The sequence below is a fragment of the Centrocercus urophasianus genome, unplaced genomic scaffold, assembly GCF_019232065.1.
Source record: "Centrocercus urophasianus isolate 14NV4802_14NV808 unplaced genomic scaffold, USGS_Curo_1.0 seq_13, whole genome shotgun sequence".
NCBI lineage: Eukaryota > Metazoa > Chordata > Aves > Galliformes > Phasianidae > Centrocercus > Centrocercus urophasianus.
This window is the reverse complement of record NW_024884475.1, coordinates 39114824-39135145: the sequence shown is the minus strand read 5'-3', so window position 1 is coordinate 39135145 and position 20322 is coordinate 39114824. Positions and strand designations below refer to the sequence as shown.

At 42.7% G+C, this 20322-nt stretch overlaps 1 protein-coding gene across 5 annotated transcripts in view; it reads right to left on the bottom strand.

Annotated features, from left to right (window-relative positions):
• ANKRD17 (ankyrin repeat domain 17) overlaps nucleotides 1-20322 on the bottom strand; it is an 80516-nt gene that overhangs the window by 53973 nt on the left and 6221 nt on the right. For 4 of the 5 annotated variants that reach the window (XM_042812513.1, XM_042812514.1, XM_042812516.1 and 1 more), the window contains exon 1: nucleotides 10156-10232. The exons of the other annotated variant lie outside the window; for it this stretch is intronic. In XM_042812513.1, coding sequence (XP_042668447.1) covers nucleotides 10156-10188 — 33 coding nt within the window. In that variant the 5' untranslated portion in view covers nucleotides 10189-10232. Of the gene's footprint in view, nucleotides 1-10155; nucleotides 10233-20322 lie in introns of those variants that run through there. 5 annotated transcript variants of the gene reach the window in all.

Here is a 20322-nt window from a genome sequence, read left to right as displayed (position 1 = left end):
CAAGAAACAGAAAATCCCGTGGGAAAGGCTGGTCATTTCTTCTCCACTGGACTCACCTTTTGCCTTAATTGCACACCACAAGGCTAGAATTTAATGGATGCCTTCTTAACACAAGCATTTATTTCCAACCCCAAAACAAATCTCCCTGCTACACAGATCAGACCACCACTCGTTTGTAACCTTCACACATCTTCTTTTAAAATGACACCTGAGGAAGAGGAGAAAACAAAAACTGTAAGCTACCAGAAGCATAAATGCATTGTTTCGGTTCCATTACCTCTGTCAGAGCCAACCTTGAAATCTCAATCGCCATTTATTATTATCACCAGTTAACTTCAGGGGGCTCACCTGCATGTTTGTCACCTGCATGTCTGTCACCTGCATGTCTTCAAGGAGATGCATCTTGAGCTTGCTTTTCACAGCTTGGTAAGCAGCCATTTCCCTATCACTCTCTCAGGCTTTGTGAGAACAGATCGAGACCTTTAACTAATCCTCTGAGAAGGGAGTTTAGAGCAGCTTACCACAACAAAAGGTGGCCCAGCTTCTCACAAGTGCTTTTACTAGCCCAAAGCTCTCTGCTGTGGTTTCAGTCCAGAACTGTGCACACCCATTCATTTCCAACTGAAGAAGTTGTTTTGCTAAGGATTTTAGATCAGCACAGCTGAACAATGGAAGCACAACATCATAACTTTTATGTAGACAAAGCCAGCAGAAATGAAGCTGTATGTAGGAACAGCACTGCAGGGCCTCGCCTTCACCCAGATTTCCTAACAGCATAGTTTAAAGCCAAGAGTACTTCCCTCAGATTTGAGCACACACTTATTTCTTGCAACGAGGCCTCAGATGACCCAAAACAGCTCCTCTGTAGTCTATGCCAAGGAAGCTGCTGAACTTAGCAAATTATCCAGATTCAGAGGAGAAAGGACAGGCATTTATTCATATCAATCATAGACGAGACCACTCCCGATACACACAATTTTAACAATATAATCTTACGTCCATTCAAAACAGCTTCCAGAAAGCAAGCCTCCACTAACACATCTACCTGCTGAGTTTTCACTGCCAGCAAGCCACACTCACAAGGTTCAGAAGAGGGAGAACACCGGCTTCCCCAGCCTCGCGATGAAATGCTGTAGATGTGCTGTGCTAAATCTGCCAGAAAGCGTTTCTCAGTCGGCACAACTTTCTACAATTAGCCTCGTCAGCTTGCCTTCTCTCCTTCCTGCATGTGAGAGCAACTACACGGGTGTTGCACAGTTCCCTCCAGGAGCTACTCCTTCTGTTCCTTAACTGCTGTAAAGTAATTTGCTTCCTGCTTATTTCTTGATTCTGATCATAATGCAAAACAGAGGGCAGTTCACATGATCATTTATGCCACAGTACCACCAAACATAACACCAACAACTCAGCGGAGTGGGCCAAAGTGTACAATGCAGAAAGACCTCCATTCCCTGAAATTTCTGATGCGCAAATAAACCATTAAGGCAACAGCATTTTGCCTCGACAAAATGAGAACACAAGTGACCTACCTGTGCTTGTCCACATACTTTACTCTCCAAACACACACAAAACACACACTGAGACATACAGATTGATCAGATCACAGAACAAGAGAAACTGCAAGAGCAGAAATTAAACAGTTCTTACTATGTCACAAAAAGTCATAGTTACCCTTAGGACTAAATCTCAGAATTCCTGTCGCCTAATGTCCTGCTCTACTAAATGCTACATCCCTATAAAACTCCCTCCCAACATTAAGCATCCCATGCAGCGACTCCATGTTGTGCAATGAGAGCCTCTGACAGCTGCAGAAATGCGTGGCCGAGGCTGTACATATCCACACACCCAGGCTCCCTGCTACAACGACAATGGATAGATACAATAGGTTCCTCACACGGGAAAAATAACTTGTTTTGGGAAACCACAAGTCTATCAGAGTGCACATTCCAACAACTGCACTTCAGGCACTGGGCCCACAGACACAAGAAGGTCACAGAAGTTGATTCTATTCCTCACTGCGGCTACTGAACATAACACACGGTGAACAAGTGAACCGAACTGCCTAACACCAGTTGTTTCTGTTTCAGAAACAGTTTTCTCAAACAAAATTGGCAAGAAATCATTGCCATCCAGAAGTACTTTCCACTGGTTATTCTTCAGATTAGCACTCTGCAAAGATGAAGCAGCAGCAGGGAACAAGGGCATGTGGAAGAGGAACAGAAGTGCATAAACAGCTCTTCTGTCTCTGTCAAACTCAGAATTCCCTTTGGCATGAGTGAAACTCATGCATGCATGTGCTTACCCACAGCAACAGAATGTCCTGGGTTGAAAAGGACCACAATGATCATCTGGTTTCAACCCCCTGCTGTGCGCAGGGTCGCCAACCACCAGATCAGGCTGCCCAGAGCCACATCCAACCTGGTCTTGAACGCCCAGGGATGGGGCATCCACAACCTCCTTGGGCAACCTGTTCCAGTGCTTCACCACCCTCTGTATGAAAAACTTCCTCCTAATACCTAACCTTAACTTCCACTGTCTCAGTTAAAACCATCCCCCCCTTCTCCTATCACCATCCACCCATGTAAACAGCCCTCCTGTTTATATGCTGCATGGATCTAAAAGTGTACAAGAACACCAGAACAATTTTTTTCAAGCAAAGTAACGTGTAGCCTACCTTAACCACAGCTTTTCTTTAGCATGACTGAAGTGATTAAAGCAGTTACGGTGCACTGCATAAGTACAAGACACCTACAAAACTTCTCCTTGCTGTCTCTATCCCTTTAAATAAAAACAAGAACAAACTGCATATATGCTCCACAAGCAATGCTTCCTCATGATAGATGGCAGCCTCTTAAATGAAAGCTGCCTTACACTGAATTAGTAATACAAGACAACACATACTCAGGAATAAGAAAAAGTGCACCTGAAGGAAGACACTTACTGGAAGGACAAATCTCTCAAACATATCTCTATTCATAAAAAGATTACGGCATAACCAATAGTTGCATTTTGTTTCCAGCACCTCAGTGTTAAAGCACAAATGCTACTCCATGTGCACCTGCAGGCTCAGGTACCATTTCCTTCCATCATTTTCCAAACTAGAGAACAGTCAAGAGATAAACCAGGCTGCTATTGCTTAAAAACTGCACCACCACAGTAACGCTGAAAATAGTTCTACAGAATGGCCCCTTAAAGAACAGGCTTTATTTCAGCTGAGATTAGTGAAAAGGGCACATCCAAAGCAATTTAAATAATGTATAAACAAGCCACACCAATTTTTTTCCTGCAAAAATGACAATAACAAACTTGCTGGCGTGCACTGCCTCAAGAAATTGGGTGGTCCACATCCTATTTAACACACCACCTTCAGGGATAAGAAACTAGACAGCAGAGTTCCGTTGAAGACATCTACTTTTCTGCCTGTACTTAACCTGCTGAAGTCTCCATCCTACATCTCCTATGAGGAAGGGCAGCCACAAACTATCACATAAAGAATTTTATGAAAATAACCAAATATATTTTGGGAAGATAGGACTCATGACATCAAGAGCTTTGACATTACTTCAGGTTGCTCCAGTTTTGTTAGTTGGTATGCATTTTTGTCTTATAAATAGAGAAAAAGCAGTGCAGCTGTCCTGAAACAACTGACTGCATTGCAAGACAAAAATGCAGACCAAAAAACCCCCCAGTGCATCAAATGCCGATGCTGATTTCCTTTACTTTACTTCCCATTGGTTAAAAAAAAAAAAAAAAAAAAAAAAAAAAAAGCCACTTTTCTGCATTTACATTTGAGCCTTTTGTTCAAAAACGGAGTTGGTATGGCCTTATTTGCCACTCTTCTCTTCTGGTGAGATGCAAGAGGATAAAGTTACAATAGGAAACCATCGAGTCCAATGTCTGATCAGAATTGATCAGAATTCTTATGGTTACCACCTGGGGAACTGAGCATAGCGGAAATTATTTTGAGTAACTTTAACTCATCTGATTAAAATTCTCTCTCACAGGCTTGAAAGCCACTGATTTTTTCCCCCCACAACACAAGGCATTATTAAGCATATCTAACAAACAGAGGACAGCTTGGTTTGCTGTATTTAGCACACTCAACTGAAAGCCTCACCACACTGAACAGATCTGAACAGGGTTGGTTTTTTTGTTTGTTTTACATTTGGTAAATTAATCAACTTGCAAAGGAGCACAACAGAAGCATAACTACTTGACCAAATCCAAATACATCAGTTTTTTTTTTCTTCTTCTTCTGAAAAAGAGATGGTCTAAAAACTGAGGCTTAAGAGTAGAACAAGGACAGTAACTTTCAGGGGAGCTCCTTCTTCCCACTGTTTCCTCCAGCACCCCAGACAGAAAAGTCACACGTGAAATTCCCTCAAGTCACTGTTGCTATTTTGATTTCTACTCTTTTTGCTTCTGACCACATCTGTTCTAATTGCACCTGAAGACATTTTAGCTTATTTTTCCTATGTTAATACGAATACAGTTCCAACAACAGCTTCTCAGTAGGACATGCTGCAACATGAATCAAGTTTCTGCTCCTTCTTTTCATCACTTTCAGCTATATTCATATCACAAATAAAACTGCCAGTACAAAGTTGCTTTTCAGATTACAAACCTGTCCACAGTGGGGGACAGGAACAACATCTTTATTCCTAAAACAGCATTTCAGATGTTTAAGTCTGTCACCTAGTAACATGAATGTTGCTATTAAAAGAATTGACAGACAAAACTCTGCAAGAACTGTGCAGCATAGAAAGTAATAGCCACTAACTGATAGAAATCAATGTTTATACAAGTCACACTTCTCAAATGATTTTGATGCTGAGGCAGTGTAACAGGTTGTTTTGAGTGTGAGTTACAGCTTTGGTGCATGTGACTTCCTGTCAGCCAACGGAGCTAGCAAATTCCAGCACAGCGAAGAACTGAAGAGACTTTATATGTGTGCAGGATAAAAAGGGAAAAGTACCTTAGTCAGAAGAAAAACTGGTGTGTTTCTACAAAGGTTTAAAGATGGGACACAAGAAAAAAAAAAAACTACCAACAAATAAATTCACCTAGAACACCTCAGTTTTCTTCTTGCTTTGGATCAAATGTCCAGTTTCAAGTAAGCGATTAGCAAAAAAACAGCTGGGTTTAAAAGACTTTTGCAGACCAATTCCACCTTCTAGTCAAGTCGAGGCCTCCAGTGAAGCTCTCAATTAGCAGCCTGCTCACTGGCAGACACAGGACTTAACAACGCTGACCTTTTCAACAGCAGCTGTCCAGGTCGAAGTCATCTACTGCCTTAAAGCCTCACACATAATAACTGTGTTTTCATATTACTGTACAAAGAACAAGCCGTTACTGGAAGATGGTAAAAAAACAAAACAGAGAAACAATCGCTTTCAATTGCACCATCAGGCTTGTAATCTCTTCCTACAAGCCGAGCAGAAACAGCTGAAAATTCAACAAAAAAACATCCACCAGCTTTTCTTTCTTGCTTCCAGTAAAAACAACCCAGCTCAAGCCACTGAAAATTAGCACCTTGCCCTGCTACCCAGTCTTACTAAATTAATGGTATGGGGGAAAAGTAACACAAGGCAAGACTTCCAAAACACAGCTGCTTTGAGCCTCAAACAATAGACAAATGCTCAGATGAGGCAGTATTTGGGAGAAAGTAGTTCCAAGGGAAAGGATTCCTGCTTTGCTTGAAAGCACAAGACAACACTACAGAAAGAGCTCCAAAGGAATCAGCCAGGCAGCTTCACTGCAGTTTGCACTCACCTCCATGAAGCTGCAAGCACAAGGGCTAGCAGGGCCTAGGTGGTTGCCATCACTTCTGTTCTGTCAGACTGACACCATTCTGTCAGCTCCGTGGAAACATGAGAAGGCAGCAGCACAAGGGGTTTTTCACTACACAACTCACTGATCTTCTATGTACCTATTTCTATAAGCAATTTGGCCAGCAAGCCCACTATGACTCCAGGACCACTCTTTTCCAGTAGATTCAAGAGAAGGGCAGTAAGTTATTTTTCCATTAATATTTCCCTAATCTTCCACGATTCTCCTAGCTATACAATGGCATGGTGCAAGTTCTAGCACCCTGCTGCATGAACCTCACAATAAGATTGTTCCTACTCATCCTGCCCTATAGGGCATCTGGGGGAACTAACGCCACCTGATTATAAGACGGCCAAACAACTCAGCCTTGCTGTTACCCGGTGCAGCTTGACTTCAGGCTAATCCTCCTCCATGAAAAATACCTCAAATGAGCCATTTTTAGCTTCCTTCTGAACTTGCTCACTTGGCACGATTTCTCCTGGGAACAAGGCAGTCCCATACCCTGAAACACAACCAATCTGCTTTTCTTAAACTGTAGGTGACCTACAGCACGAACAACTAATTCCTGATTGACAAAAGGTGACTAACAAAACAAGGTCATACTGATTCTGCAGCAGATGCATCCCGACACAAAATTCAACCCTACCTCAAGGCATGACACAACAGCACATCTTCACTGCACTACAGCAGGCAAAAGTCCAGCTCTTCCAGTACTTAATGCTGCATAACTACATTCTTGGTGCCTTGCCATGATATTCCACTCAACTTATAAACCCATATGTGTGTACATGTGTGTGAGAGAGCCTGGGACATCACAGCATTTAAGCAGGGGCTCTCTTGCTTTCACAAGTTCAAAGATTTTCAAAAGACTGACCCTTAGAGGAACCATCACCTTGGATGCAGGCAGGAATATAATCTTTCAACATTCATCGCCTGTGGCCCAAACTTAGTTATGCTGCTTTAAAAAGCAAAACAAGACTACAGGAATGTTACAACTCTCTTGAAAGCACAACAAAATAGCGGCTCTGACAGAAAATGCATGAAAAATTGCAGTGAATAGCTAGGAAGTACTGCAGTTATTAATAGCCAAGATTGACTTCACATAGGAAAACTTTTTAAAAGAAAGGGAAGACATAAATGAAGTTAAACAGGCAAGATGACAGAAACTAAAAGAAACAGAACAAGAAGAATACTAGCCTAAGAGCTGGAAAGATTCCAGTTAATGCCCCAAACAACAGCACTGGAGTATAATCCCAACCTAATTTTCAGACAGAAGACTGCAAGGCTTATAAATATCAAAAGCCTAGACCCGTTAAAAATTGCATTGCAGAGCCCCCTGATCTCTGGATGTGCATGAGACGTTATTCTTGTATTTAATGGTTAACGATTTGCTTTTCCTCCTGTCACTACTCCATCGAGCACCTATGTACTCAAGCAGAGTTGCCTCTGCTTATGTCAAGCTTCTGGTCACTACTGAAGCCATGGCTCCACTACCTGCACTACAGCTGTACTAGATGTGATGGGGATGATCGTTTTACATTATCCCGCCCCTCACCAACATGACTACCATATCAGCCACGTGTAAAGCAACCAAAGTAAGATCTTCAGAGCTGGAAAAACAAAAACAAAATACCCTTCATCACTGCTCTAGTACAAAGGGAAGAGTCTTCTGAAGGTAGAAAAGACTCTCCATGTCACACTAAGAAATTATGTTCTGATCATGATCAGTTTTAGTTTCAAACCAATGAAGGTGACAAATATTTACCTTACGCAAATAAGTTAAAGGATTTTTTTTGTTGTTCTAAATGCACTTAATTAAGGACATTAATAATGAACTGTCAAGTGGGCTGGCACTGCACATCCATCCATTTCTGTTAAGTGAAGCACAGAAACTTTTAAAGAATCTGAAGGTCAGAATATATGGCACCTTCCCTTGACAAATATTAAAATATCACAGGAAACAAAAATTCACCCCTCCACTTTCATAAGCTTCCAACATGCTTTTCTGCACCCTACAATGCAGACTGTATCTTCGTCTGTCAGGAAGAAACTTATCTTCTTTTCACCCAACAAAGAAAACGCTTCTGTTGAATAACTCCAAGTGACAAAAGAGCAATTCTTGCTTTATGCTTCTATTTGAATTCCACATTTAGGTCTCCTGTAGCATAGTCATTCCTCCACTAGCACAAACAAGCTAAAACCTGATATGTTATACCGACACACACACACACAAAAAAAAAAAAAAAAAAAAAAAAAAAAGCTCTGTCATCAGCTAAGTCATACGTTAACAGGGAAGATGCACGTATCAGAAGAACCAAAGAAACAAAACCAACTGCAGATGAACCCCATGGCATTTAAATTTTATTCAGCTGCATTCCTTTACAGTACTTTCAATACCAAACACAAGTAATGCAGCCAGGACACTGACCATCTTCAGCAGAGCAGGAAAGCCTGCCCAAGGTCTGCAGTGAATGCAACCTTCACTGAAGGTGGAACTAGTGCGGCAGCCAAAACACTAAGTGACATTCTCTGGGCTAAAGATCATTTCTGTCCCCAGATGCATTAAACCCACTGAAGAACTGTTTTAGTTAAGCTGTAACCAATCTAGAGGTGAGAAAATTATTGAACATCTTGTAAAAAAGTAAGGAAAGCTCCCTTCAAATTTAACTAAGTAAAACTCTGTCCAATAAATGAGATGTGACTTAGATTTTGCTAAGCAACAGCAGTTCTTTCCACCTTCACGCTGCAGTCTTTGAATGAGTACCAGTAATTGCTCCACAGGAGAAAGTAAAGCACTAAAAAGAAAAATAAAGCAAACAGCCTAAACACGCTTTTAGAAGTTTCAACAGTAGTAAGTTTGGGGACAACTGCATTTCATCCGCTGATGCACTAAGAAATTAAGAAACAGCCTCTATGGCATTACTGAGATTCACGAACAGCCATGCAGTCAGAGTTAATGCTCATCTGGAGTCACACAAACTAAATAGTGACTTGATTCTTAAGGATATTCTCCCAAAATACAGTTTGCCTCATGACATGGAAATGAGTCATAAAATCCCATCATAGAATGGCCTGAGTTGACCAACAAATGAACATGTGAAATGAATGTGTGATGCAGTTACCAGAAGTCACCAAATCCAAGAAGCACGCGTTCGATTCACATACACAAACCTAAACTACAACTATACACAATTAATTTGCTAACTGCTTTTCCAGAGAAAGAAAAGGAAGAAACCCAAGCGTTTTTATTAACTTGACATATGATGGAGCTGCACATGACAATTTAGAGTTCAAAAGAAAAAAGAAAAAGCTTTCCACAGCCATTAAGGCAAATGAAATACTGACATGTTTGTCTGATGGCAGAGAGCCCAGTTCACTTTTGGTCTCACCACAGAAACCCAGCCACACAGACAGATACTGGTACAAGTGTCTCATCCAGGCATTGGTAACAATTTCTTAAGCACGTGCCGAGCATTTGCGTTAACATTCTGGATGTAATTGTGTTTAACTTCCACATGAGCAATAAGACTGTTAACACCACACTAGGCGTTTCTACTGCCATAAAATTGTAGGCCAAAGAGCATGTGGCCGTTCAGGATAAACCTACCAGACAAGCATCGCTGAAAGCACTGCTTTGTTGAAATTTTGGCAGCAGCTAAAACAAGCAAAGAACTTCCCATGACTGTAAAGACTACATGCATATATTTTGGAAAGTTAGCTGGCAGTGAAATCATGCCTTTGTTGGTAAAACCAGAAACACCAAGACAAAAAAGAAGCTTCCTTGAACTGTGACAGCTCCTTGCTGATATGAGGCGGAACAAGGAGCAATGTCACTCGGAACAGCCACGTTCCTTTAGGTCATCTGGGCCAGGCTCTGTTCCTGTGACTGAAATCACATTTTGAAGTTTCAGTCCCAAGAAGCAGAGATGTCATTCATTTCACAGCACAACACCTACAGGGGACATTAAAAGCAGCCCATACACCCTCAAGAAGACTGGAAATGCGGGAACCACACAGGCCCAGTGTACAGACGATGCAGGAGGAGCGACGCGGGCTGCAGGTGAGGATGTGACACCTGCGGTCCCGGAGCCGCAGTACTGCAGGGAGCCGGCAAGCCCCGCGAACGACAGCAGGGCCGTGCAGGAGGCCCGGCTGCAGCGCCCGTGCCGCCTGCCCCCAGGACCGAGGTGGCGCCACGGAAGGCCGCGGGGCTCCACGCCTGCTCCCGGCCCCGGCCCCGGCCGCCGGCCCGCCCCACCACCCCGGGTGTTCCCCGGGGCTCGCCCGCCGCCACCCCTTTGTTCTGCGGCCCTCTCCCGGCCCTACCTCCAGGATGTCCTCCAGCACGTAGGCCTCCATCGCGCGGCCCGCCGCCTCTGTCCGCCCTCAGAGCCCGGCCATGCCCCGCCGCCCCGCCGCCGCCACCCCCCGCGCTGACGGACACGGAGGGGCCGCCGGCCGCCCGGCAGCAGCACGCTCGCTTCCCCCCTCCCCCCCCGCTGTCAGCGCGGAACAGGAAATGGAGCGTTCCACCCTGCGCGGGGCGGGCGCCTACCACCCGAGCGCGGGGGGGAGAGGGCGGCCCGGGGCCCTCCGGCTCATCCCCGGCACCTCAATGGGCGCACGGGTGCGCCGGGAGGGCTCGGAGAAGAAATCCGCGCCGAACCAACCGCTTTCCTCGGGTTTTCTAACGAATCTCAACGTCCTGCGACGGAGCGGGGCGACTCGCGTTCCTCTCATCGGCTCTGCAACCCTCAGGACAAGTACAATGGGCCCACAAAAGTCATAAAAATACACTTATCTGACCTTCCCAGCACTCCCAAGGCCTCGACCGACAGGCCCAGCCCAAGCGATGGGCAGCAGCAGCTCCGCTCCCGCTGCACCGAGCACGGCTACGCGTTAGGAGGAACTTCCTCACTCAGAGGGCGGTGAGGCGCTGGCACAGCTGCCCGAGCTGTGGTGCCCCATCCTGCAGGGCCCAAGACCACGCTGGATGGGGCCCTGGGCAGCTGTGCTGCTGGGGACAACCAGCTCATGGCACGGGGTTGGGTGAGTGGGCTTTGAGGTCCCCTCCAACCCAAGCCACTCTATGGCTCTATGATTCTATCCAGTACCTTACTGAACGCTTGCTCACACTTTTGCCTTTTCAGCTAAAATTTCCATTCAGAAATACTACACTAGAAGAGGTAAGCCACAAGTCCGGTTCATTAGCCTTCAGCCTGCTGTTCAGCCAGCCACCAACACAAAAGATGTAGTCACATTAAATGACAACCCCCTTAGAAATCTCACTCTGAGGAAAACAAGTTTACCAACATTTTCTGTGAGCTCCAGCACAATTAATTTTGGAGCCAAAACTGTCCTTCATGCCAACCTCCTAAATGTGGTCGGGCACAAGCACTTGTAACAGCAAAAACTCAGCTTAGATAGCCAAGAAGATTAATACAAGTGAGCTGCTTCAAAGGCACAAAACACACAGACATGCACCTATCCCATTCTCCTTTCCATAGGAAACTCTTGTCCACACCTAGAATCATGGGATGAAATTCCATGGCTCCTCTCTAGTGCTCTCCAATCAGCATCTGAGAGCCTCAGCAGCCCCTGCAACCAGTCCTGAGGACGGGCATCCCATCAGTTGTGCATAACATTACATGGATCACAAAGCTAGCCCCTCCAAGTTGAAGTATTCTTTACAAAACTAAAACAAGAGCCCCATAAGCCTCCCACATAACAACAGTTATGTCTCAAAAGAACAGTTAGTCATTTTCCAAGCACTGGAAAGAACGAACAGACACCTTATATCACACACAGAAAAAAAACCACAGAACAGCATAGTGCTAAAATCAAGATATTATGCATATCACAATGCTGAAAACATTTTCGAATGGAAAGAGAGCAGCAGAGAACAAAAAAAGGTGTCCGTTCTCCACAAGAGATGGAAAAGCAGTACCTTCCCCACTTTTTATACGAGTGCAAGATTTTCCAAGAGAAACAAGTTCACCTCAAGAGACGAGCCACTTCCAGCCCACTTGGAGACAACAGTTATCTGCAACAACAGAACTTCATTTACAAAAACATAAGCAGAATAATAGCTCAAAGCTTCCCAAGTTGTTACACTGTAAGAAACAAACAGCACCAGCTCTACTGGGAACAACAAAGACAGCAAACTCACCAGCAGACTTTCCACTAAAGGAAGTTAAGTTCATCATTTATTTGCTTTCACACCCTGAATGCCAATATGGGAAAGTACTCCTGCTCCCACACCCTCTCCTCTCTCCAGGCCAAGCACTGTACCCATCACCTGCAAGAAGCCTGCTTTTATTAAATGGCAGCCTCCACATCACAAAGTACATCAAACTTGTTTACAGTGTGGAATACCAAATTCCAGAAAACTATATATTCCCAATATTATGTAATACTATGTACTGTATGGATATATGTATGCACACACACAAAACTGCATACTCTCAGTACTTGAAACTTTGCAGCACGAAGAGATCCTCAGTAAAACCAAGGCTTTGATACAGCCTTCCACTCTGTTCTTGTAGGAAAGATATGAGAGGCAGAGGTGGGGAAGTTATTTACATATGTGAATTATTTTTTCTTCTGTTAAAAGTCCAAAATCACATAATTCACAGGTCAGGAAACGTATCTTCAAGTTACGCAAAGGTGAACACAGATCCATTTCTTCTTCACTTTCAAATCCAGCTCTATCAATCACTCCAGCCTGGTGTTTTTAGGAAAGGAGAGTGTAAAACATCTCAGCTTCTGTTAAAAATGTAACATCTTTACTTTCTTCTGGTAGGAGGGAATGATCTAGTCAGTACCCTCGCCTATTCTCATCTATTGCTAAAAAAGAAATCTTTCTTCCCCAGAAGTGGTACCTTAACATTGCTGTCCAAGTCACACACATCTATCATGCTGTCTTATTACAGTTCCTCCCACTCTGTAAGTCTAAACCAGAGAAAAGTCCTTATGTTCCCCTACGCAGACGGTAGAAGAGTAAACATTGGAAGCACAGCTTGAGCAGACAAGTTTATCATAGCATTGCTTAAAAAAAAAAAAAAAAATTGGGAAAGAAATCCTATTTCAAGCTGTGCTCAAGTGCAGAAGATCAAAATGAGTCTTTAGATAGCAATACACAGTGAAACCAAAGGCTGGGACAAATACAAAACAATGTTGGCTTACTCTATGCTATGTTCCCCCTACAGCACTGGTAACTAAAACTAAGGGTAAAGCACATAATTTGACCTAGAGGAGAGTACAAGCATTTGAAGGAACACTAAGTTCACATGCAGTGAAGTACAGAGTGAAACTACAAATACTAAAGAACTGGTGTACAACTTTCAAGAACAAAATTTTGTCTCCCTCCTATCACGCATGCCACCACTAATTTTTAACTGGCACCAGTCAGATTATGTCATGCTGAAATACAAGCATTTGAACAATTGATCCGAGACAGATTCTAGCACACAGAAATGTAAGCATTTAAACAATCGATCAGACAATTCCCACTCTTATATCACAAAAGCACATTGTTATCTCTTTACAGCTGATCAAGCGGTACTGGTCACCAACTGTCCCAAAGCATATAAACACCATTTTTGTGCATTTTCAGACTCGGGGCTCAAAGTTGGTTGTGTAAACTGCATCTCTCACAGATGCTTACATCTTATTCAGTAGAAACACAAGTTGCATTCATTACTGGAAAACAAACAAAGAAAAAAAACCACAATTTTGAACAGAGGGTGAGAGACAAGTAGCCTACCTTAATTGGAAGACCTCCTAACGAATAAACTAGTTTGAGACACTACAGTTACCCACCACCTAATGTACAGTCTCCTCTTCTTGCAAACACCATCTTCCAATTTTATCCGTTTCTTACTTTTAGTTGAGTGATCCTATTCCTATCCATGTTCACTTTGCTGGATTGTGCCAAGCTGCTCTAATAGGAGAAATACTTTTTCAAAACCCTCTACAAATAAGTGAGAAAGGAACCTTTCCCAAACAGACCCTCATGAGTGTATACACCACACCACACAAGCTCACTACCCGATGAAGTTGCACTAATATTTATCCACCTTCAGTAACTCAATCCCCACCCATGCACATACCTTCCATTATTCCATCATATTATTGTTAGACAGCCACAAAGACACTAACAGTGTTCTTCACCACTGCTACTTCTGAGTGTGCCAAAGAAGCATGACTTTCTTTACAGTAGTTTGCATTGATAGTCCTTTGGTGCATTTTTCAGGCCTCTCATTCCCGCACACACAAAAAAAATTAAACCTACTTTAAACATTTGTCTCTCTAGATGGATTCACCAAACTCCTACTCTTGATCCTCAGGGCTTAGTGATTATATGAAGTTATGTCAGTTCAAACCCAAACTTCAGGAACCTTCTGAAGACACCTTCTGAATACTCTCACCTGCTTTTTCTCTTTTTTCACAGTATATTGTTGCCTTTCTCCCCTTCACCAACATCCTTCAGGTGAGCGCTTTAGCGATTTCAATCTAAGATCAACCTTCCTTTAAGTTTTATTTGGGAGGAAGAAGGACTTCACTTGATATAATCTACATTTTTGTTTTCTATTTATTCCCCATTGATATAATTCATTTTTTCTCTCTAGGAATTTCAGCCCCTTCTGCCAAAAACTGTGGCAAAACATTCATTTAGTTTTACTACCACAAGATGATCTTCACTGCTCATCCTCATCTGCCACAATTCAGCCCTGCTAACTCTCACAGCAGAACCACTTATTTTGGCTTCTGGAACAACCATACAATCATCTTTTTTGACTATCCAATATTCTTTAGGGCTTAAACACTAAGCTTTCTCTCCAGACAGACTGTATTTTCTGTGCAGTGTATTCTTTACTTCATCTAGGATGACATCCAAGGCCTTAATTCCAAACCTCACGTTTTCTGCACATTTAGCTTTACTCTTTTTGGTAAGCATACAGAGCTAGACAAGATCAAGTCCTATTCTGTAAAGGTCTTCATGTATACTCCTGAGACCTAACTTTCCCACATCTCCAAAGAAACTAGTATCTTTGAAAGATGCCTGTACTCAACTACCTTTCAGAGTACAGATAAACATCCCCCCCTTATGTCAAACTAAAAGACTGCATACGAGAAAAAATGTTTACAAGTTTGACAGATGACAATAAATTAAGATGTTTATGACATGTCTGATGGAGTAAAGCTGCTCCACTTCCTTCAGACACTCCTGCTCCTCAGATCTCATCTCCTTTAGAAGCAGCAGCAAGCTAGCAAAATATACTTGGCAGCTGGCATAAACTATAAGATCTGATGTGATCAGGGACCATGGTGACCCCGTATGCAGAGAACCTTTCTGAAATAGGTATTACTGTCTCCTCTAAGGAACTGTTGAGGAATTTCAGTATTCATATTGCAGTACAATTACATATAAGATATCTCATTCAAGAGTCAGTGGCAATCATTGCCACCAACGAAAAAAGTTTCTTTTCCTCGCACTCCTGGCATTGTCTGCACTATCAGGATTGACCAACAGCACATACAAGCTCCAAGCAAAAGCTCAGAGCACTTCTTCCAGGAACTTTAAGACAAGGGATGCCAGCAGCTAGTCTGCCTAAAGTAAAATTGCAGTGCTCAAGTCAAGGCACATAAGTTAATATTTTCAAATTCTATCAGCAGCTTCTGAAAGAAAGTAGTTGCACCCTGTGAAAAATATTTCTGAAAGCAGCCTTTGTCCCTGCCTAAATCAATCCACGTCTGATGGAGTTTTACATTCTAGTAAGTAAGCAGCATACTGCACTGCAGACAGTGATGCAAATCCTTCTGACCAGCTGAGAACCTTCTTCCCCAGTAAGTGCTTACATCAGCCCTATTACTTTGGATTTCAATTCTGCAATGCAAATCTAAACATGGAAGGAGGAGGATAAAAAACCCTCTATTAATACTTAGTATTGCCTTGACAAACCAAGTCAGAACTTAAAAAGCAATTGTGTCAAGACATATTCTTGCAGCTTTATCTTCCTTTATATTTGTCCAGTGAGCTTTTCCTCTCCTAAGAACGAAGCCTGCAATTTTGCTACAGAGGAAATGCCCAATACAAGTTAAAATTGCATTGACACAAAGCTATGAAACCAGGAGAAAATTACACATTTAAAAGTGCATTTTGTGTTTTCCATCAGTAGTGTAACATTACTGACAGAAATGTTTGTCTAATGGGAGTCTTCTGTAGAACGTCCTCTCAAGTTCTCCCCTTCAAGCAGTCCAACTTTTTACCAGGTAATAATACTGTTACAAGTCTTTAGTCCAAGAACTTTCAGCTCACCTATGAAGCCTGCTTTTGGGCTAAACACAACTAAGACAGCGAATGTGTTCAAAAAAGACACCCATTTGCAACAGGACAGATTCTTCAAATTATATTTCCTTTCCCATTTGTCACGGCAGTAGGGAAGCTATGCTCAATTTCAATGGCATTTGTAGAGCCTCTAAGCAAAGAAAATTTCTCACATAATAGAACAATCTAACAACATTAGTACTAGTGCCTCTTCAATGCTAAGTACTAACTCCAGATATCTTAACGTCAGTATATGAAAGATCAGAGCGCAAGGTTGAAATGATCCTCTTTTAACATACCCCATGCCTGTGCAATCCATTTCATATACACATAGGAGAATGTCTGCTTTAGAAGATGGTCCTTCATCCCACTTGGTTCATACTCAGACAAGCCCCCAAACACAGAGGCTCTCTTATAATTGCTGTGACATGATACATTTTGACCTTGACAAACTATAATGTAGAACTCAGTAACCATGAACAGGACCGAACACAACATGTAGCAGACTAGTTCCTTATTTCCAGTTCTTTAATCATTAAACTTCACGGAAACACATTAGTACTTGGTTGATGTTGTCAGTTAGTCTTGTCTCATTCCCCCCAGCACCACCACCACCAAAAAAAAAAAAAAAAAAAGACATAAAAATATAAAGCAGTTTTTACAGATAACAGTGGTCAGCCACTGGAATTTCCTTAAGAGTTCAAGCACAAATACAGACAGTTAGCAAACCTTCACACAAAACAATCTACTTTCAATGTCAGTTTCCCCCTCATTTCTAAGCAGGCAAGGCCATGATTTTTCCTGGAGTATAATCATCTAAGTAACTCATCACTGACATGCTTCACCTAAAAATTCAAATTCAAGATCCACTGGATCAGAATCCTCTTGTCTCCATTTTTTCAGCTGTAAACCAAAGAAATTTTCTAACAGTCCCACATTTAGACAAGATTCAACTTCCTTTATCGTATTCCCACACTCCACCTAACTTAGGAAAATGAGCAGAACCCATAATATTGTACTTAGTTTCTTTCTTTTGGAAAGCTCCTGAAGGGCAGTTGCTTGGCTGGCATCTTCAAGTTCAGATATTGAACTGAGTTTATCAAGTGGAACATCAAGCCTGAAATTTAACAGCAGACTGGTTAAAAAAGAAAGCTGAAGGAGTACAAAAACTGAATAAAAACAATGAGAAACTCCTATGCTAACTATAATGCAGCTGCTCACTTATTTCACCTGAAGCAGCTCGAAAGGTCAAGAAATCCTGAGAACCTCACAGCAGAACCTCAGTGCATTTGCCATCAGCACAGTCAAACTGGCTGCCAGGTTAAAATCCTTCTAGCTGAATGTTACTTGCTCATTGGACTTCAGAGCCTCCTGACAACCATTTCTCAAGTCTTTAGAAGACAAAAAACCATTCAGTTTATCTCAGATCAGTGAAAGAAATGCAGGACAATGAACTGATAACTAAGAGCCTGATTTCAGCTGAAGACTAACTCTGAAGGTTTTTAAAAGTACAAAAAATGAAAAACCTTCAGGTTTTAACTCAGCTAGAAACATTCACTGCACAATGAAGTCCCCTTTCAACCCATCAGAAACAGGCTCTCTTGCATAGATCTCACTCTCCCCGCACATTCAAACTGAATCATTCACACAGAATCTAATGGAAACGTCTTACTGGGACCTCATTGAATCAAGTGTTGTAGAAGTTATTGGAGGTAAACAGAACATCCACTGCCTGCTATCACAAATGCTACAGAAAACACTCTAAATACTTCCCAGACTGTGCTTATGCTGCACCACACATTTCTCAAGTTATTCCTACTAAGAGCATATTCCTATGGCTTGGAAAGACTGCACCCACCTCTGGATTACAATGAAAACCACCACTAAGAACACCTGCAAAATGTTTTTGTTTCACATGTAGGAATAGTTTAAATACAGTTCTTTGAGAGTACTACTGCTCATATTTCACGCCTAATTCACTCAAGGAAGTGCCTGCAAGATGGTACTGCTCCACGTGCATCTTCAAAGCCAGTAACACTGATCCAAATTGGTGAAGGCAAAGATACCTGCCAGTAATCTGAGGGTTAGGTCATAAACTCACTTAACTAAGCGGAGCTGGGACAGAGCAGCATGCAGAGTCCCAAAATACAAAAGGAATTAGCATCTCTATTAACTTGCAGAACAAACTTGTCATTCAGCAGAGCTGCTGCACCAACATGCAGCTGGAAAGGATAAATCCAACCTCACAAACACGAGCAAGGCAGGTCCTGAGCTGACAGAACAGCTTGGTTCTAGACTCCAAAGGAAAAGCAACCAGAACTCCTCACAGCTACTTCCCCTTTTCCCTTCATACCCTCAATAGCACGTTTTGGACAGACTGCAGGCCAGTGATTGGCTGCAATGAGAGCTGGCAAAACTGAAGCCATTTAAATGTACAGTTGGTTATAGGTCAGAGAAAGAGGTAAAATGTTAGATCAACTCATCCCATTATGCCGTATTATGTCATAAAGGTGTCTGAGAACCCAACTTTACATAGATACACATACTCAAAAAGACCATCTCAAAGACACAAGTTGAGAAGCAAAGCCGCTTCCCACACGTTCAAGGTTCAGAAAAGCCCTTTGCGATGTTTATCCGCTTAAACTATGTGCTAAGCTTTGCTACTGCATTTATCACTGCGGTCTTTCATTGAGTTGATGCTTCACAAAAATACCAGCGTGCTGCTATGCTTTCACTTCTGTTAGTGACTGAGATGGACAGAAGGCGTATGTTCATCTATCTAGCAGACTGCTAAGTTAAAAGTAAGCGCTCTTTCTTAAAATTAGGCTGGTTATTTGTAGCACAGTTACCATACCCATCCCAGTCTTGCTTTGCGTCCACCTTACGCTGGTTGGCGTACAAAGCGCCTCCTTCCCGCATTCCGCCGAGCGATACAAAAGCAGCAGTGGTTACACTTAAAACACGCAGCAACGTTCTAACGCAACACTACTTCAATCCTCTCTTTTGATCTACCCTTAACACACTGCTTTAAAGAACTGGAAGGAACACCAGAGAATAAAAATATGTCAGTGCTGATTTTATCTCAAGCTTTTAAGTTTCAAAGCTGGAAGAAAAAAAAAAAAAAAAAAAGATTTTATGCCATTTATCTTTCCAGGACTCTGCCAGCCACTTTCAAACTCCAAATCCAAAGGAACCGTGAAGAGAATTGCTTTGCCCTTTAATACCAGAATTCTCACAGATCTGTACCATTCTCAGCAGCTCCACTCCCCAAAGACAATGCAAGTGTTTCTTTGACAGGCATTTAAATAAATAGTTTTGCCAGAAGAGGCAGTCCTCAGCCCTCCTCCCCATCCAAATTCCTGGCTCTTCCTTTCGGGCTCCTCGCTGTGTCAGCACAAGCTCCCGAGCCTCTGCCTGACAAACTGGATCGAGGACCCATCAGCTGCGAGCGTGCTTTTTCTGCTGCTCAGGTTTTTAAATAAGATCGTTTCCCAAGCTGCTGTGAGAAGCAATGGCTGCTTTTGTTTCTTTCTCCCCAGCAGCTGGCTCACTGCAATCTTCCCACAAACCTGACTCCCCTGACTTCAGTGGGATGAGTGCCCACGCTGACACCCAGCGCTTCAGAAAGAAGCTAAGTCGTGCCATGAGTTCACATTTTCAACTTCATTAAAGCACTGTTCACCATTCCGTGGAGGAGAACAGTTCACACCTGCAGAACCAGCTGAGGAGGAATATTCTGCTGGCAAAACACTTCAGGACAAGATGAACAGGAGGGAAAAACTGCCTTAAGTTTATATATAGCAAAGCTCAGGTATGGGAAAACATGTGACTCACTGAATACCTTACAGACACCAGAAGTACTGCGGACCTCCAGCTTCTCACTAAATGAATTGTTTCGTTCTATTCTTTTGCATGGGAAAAACTGGGAGGACAGAAATGACCTTCCTCCTCTTATCTCTGAGTCACTCCCTGCCACAGAGAGGATTCAGATGTTCTCCGCCTGCTGAAGCGGACTCCACAAAGCTGTCCTTGCAAAGGCTTAGGAGCTTTGGGATTTGGGGGAGAGGGGAAATGCGAGCCCAAATCCAAGGCAACCTCTCTGGAACGTGAAGTTTTGTTACTGTGTAAAATGCCTTTAATTTGAACCAAAGCAAAATAATCAG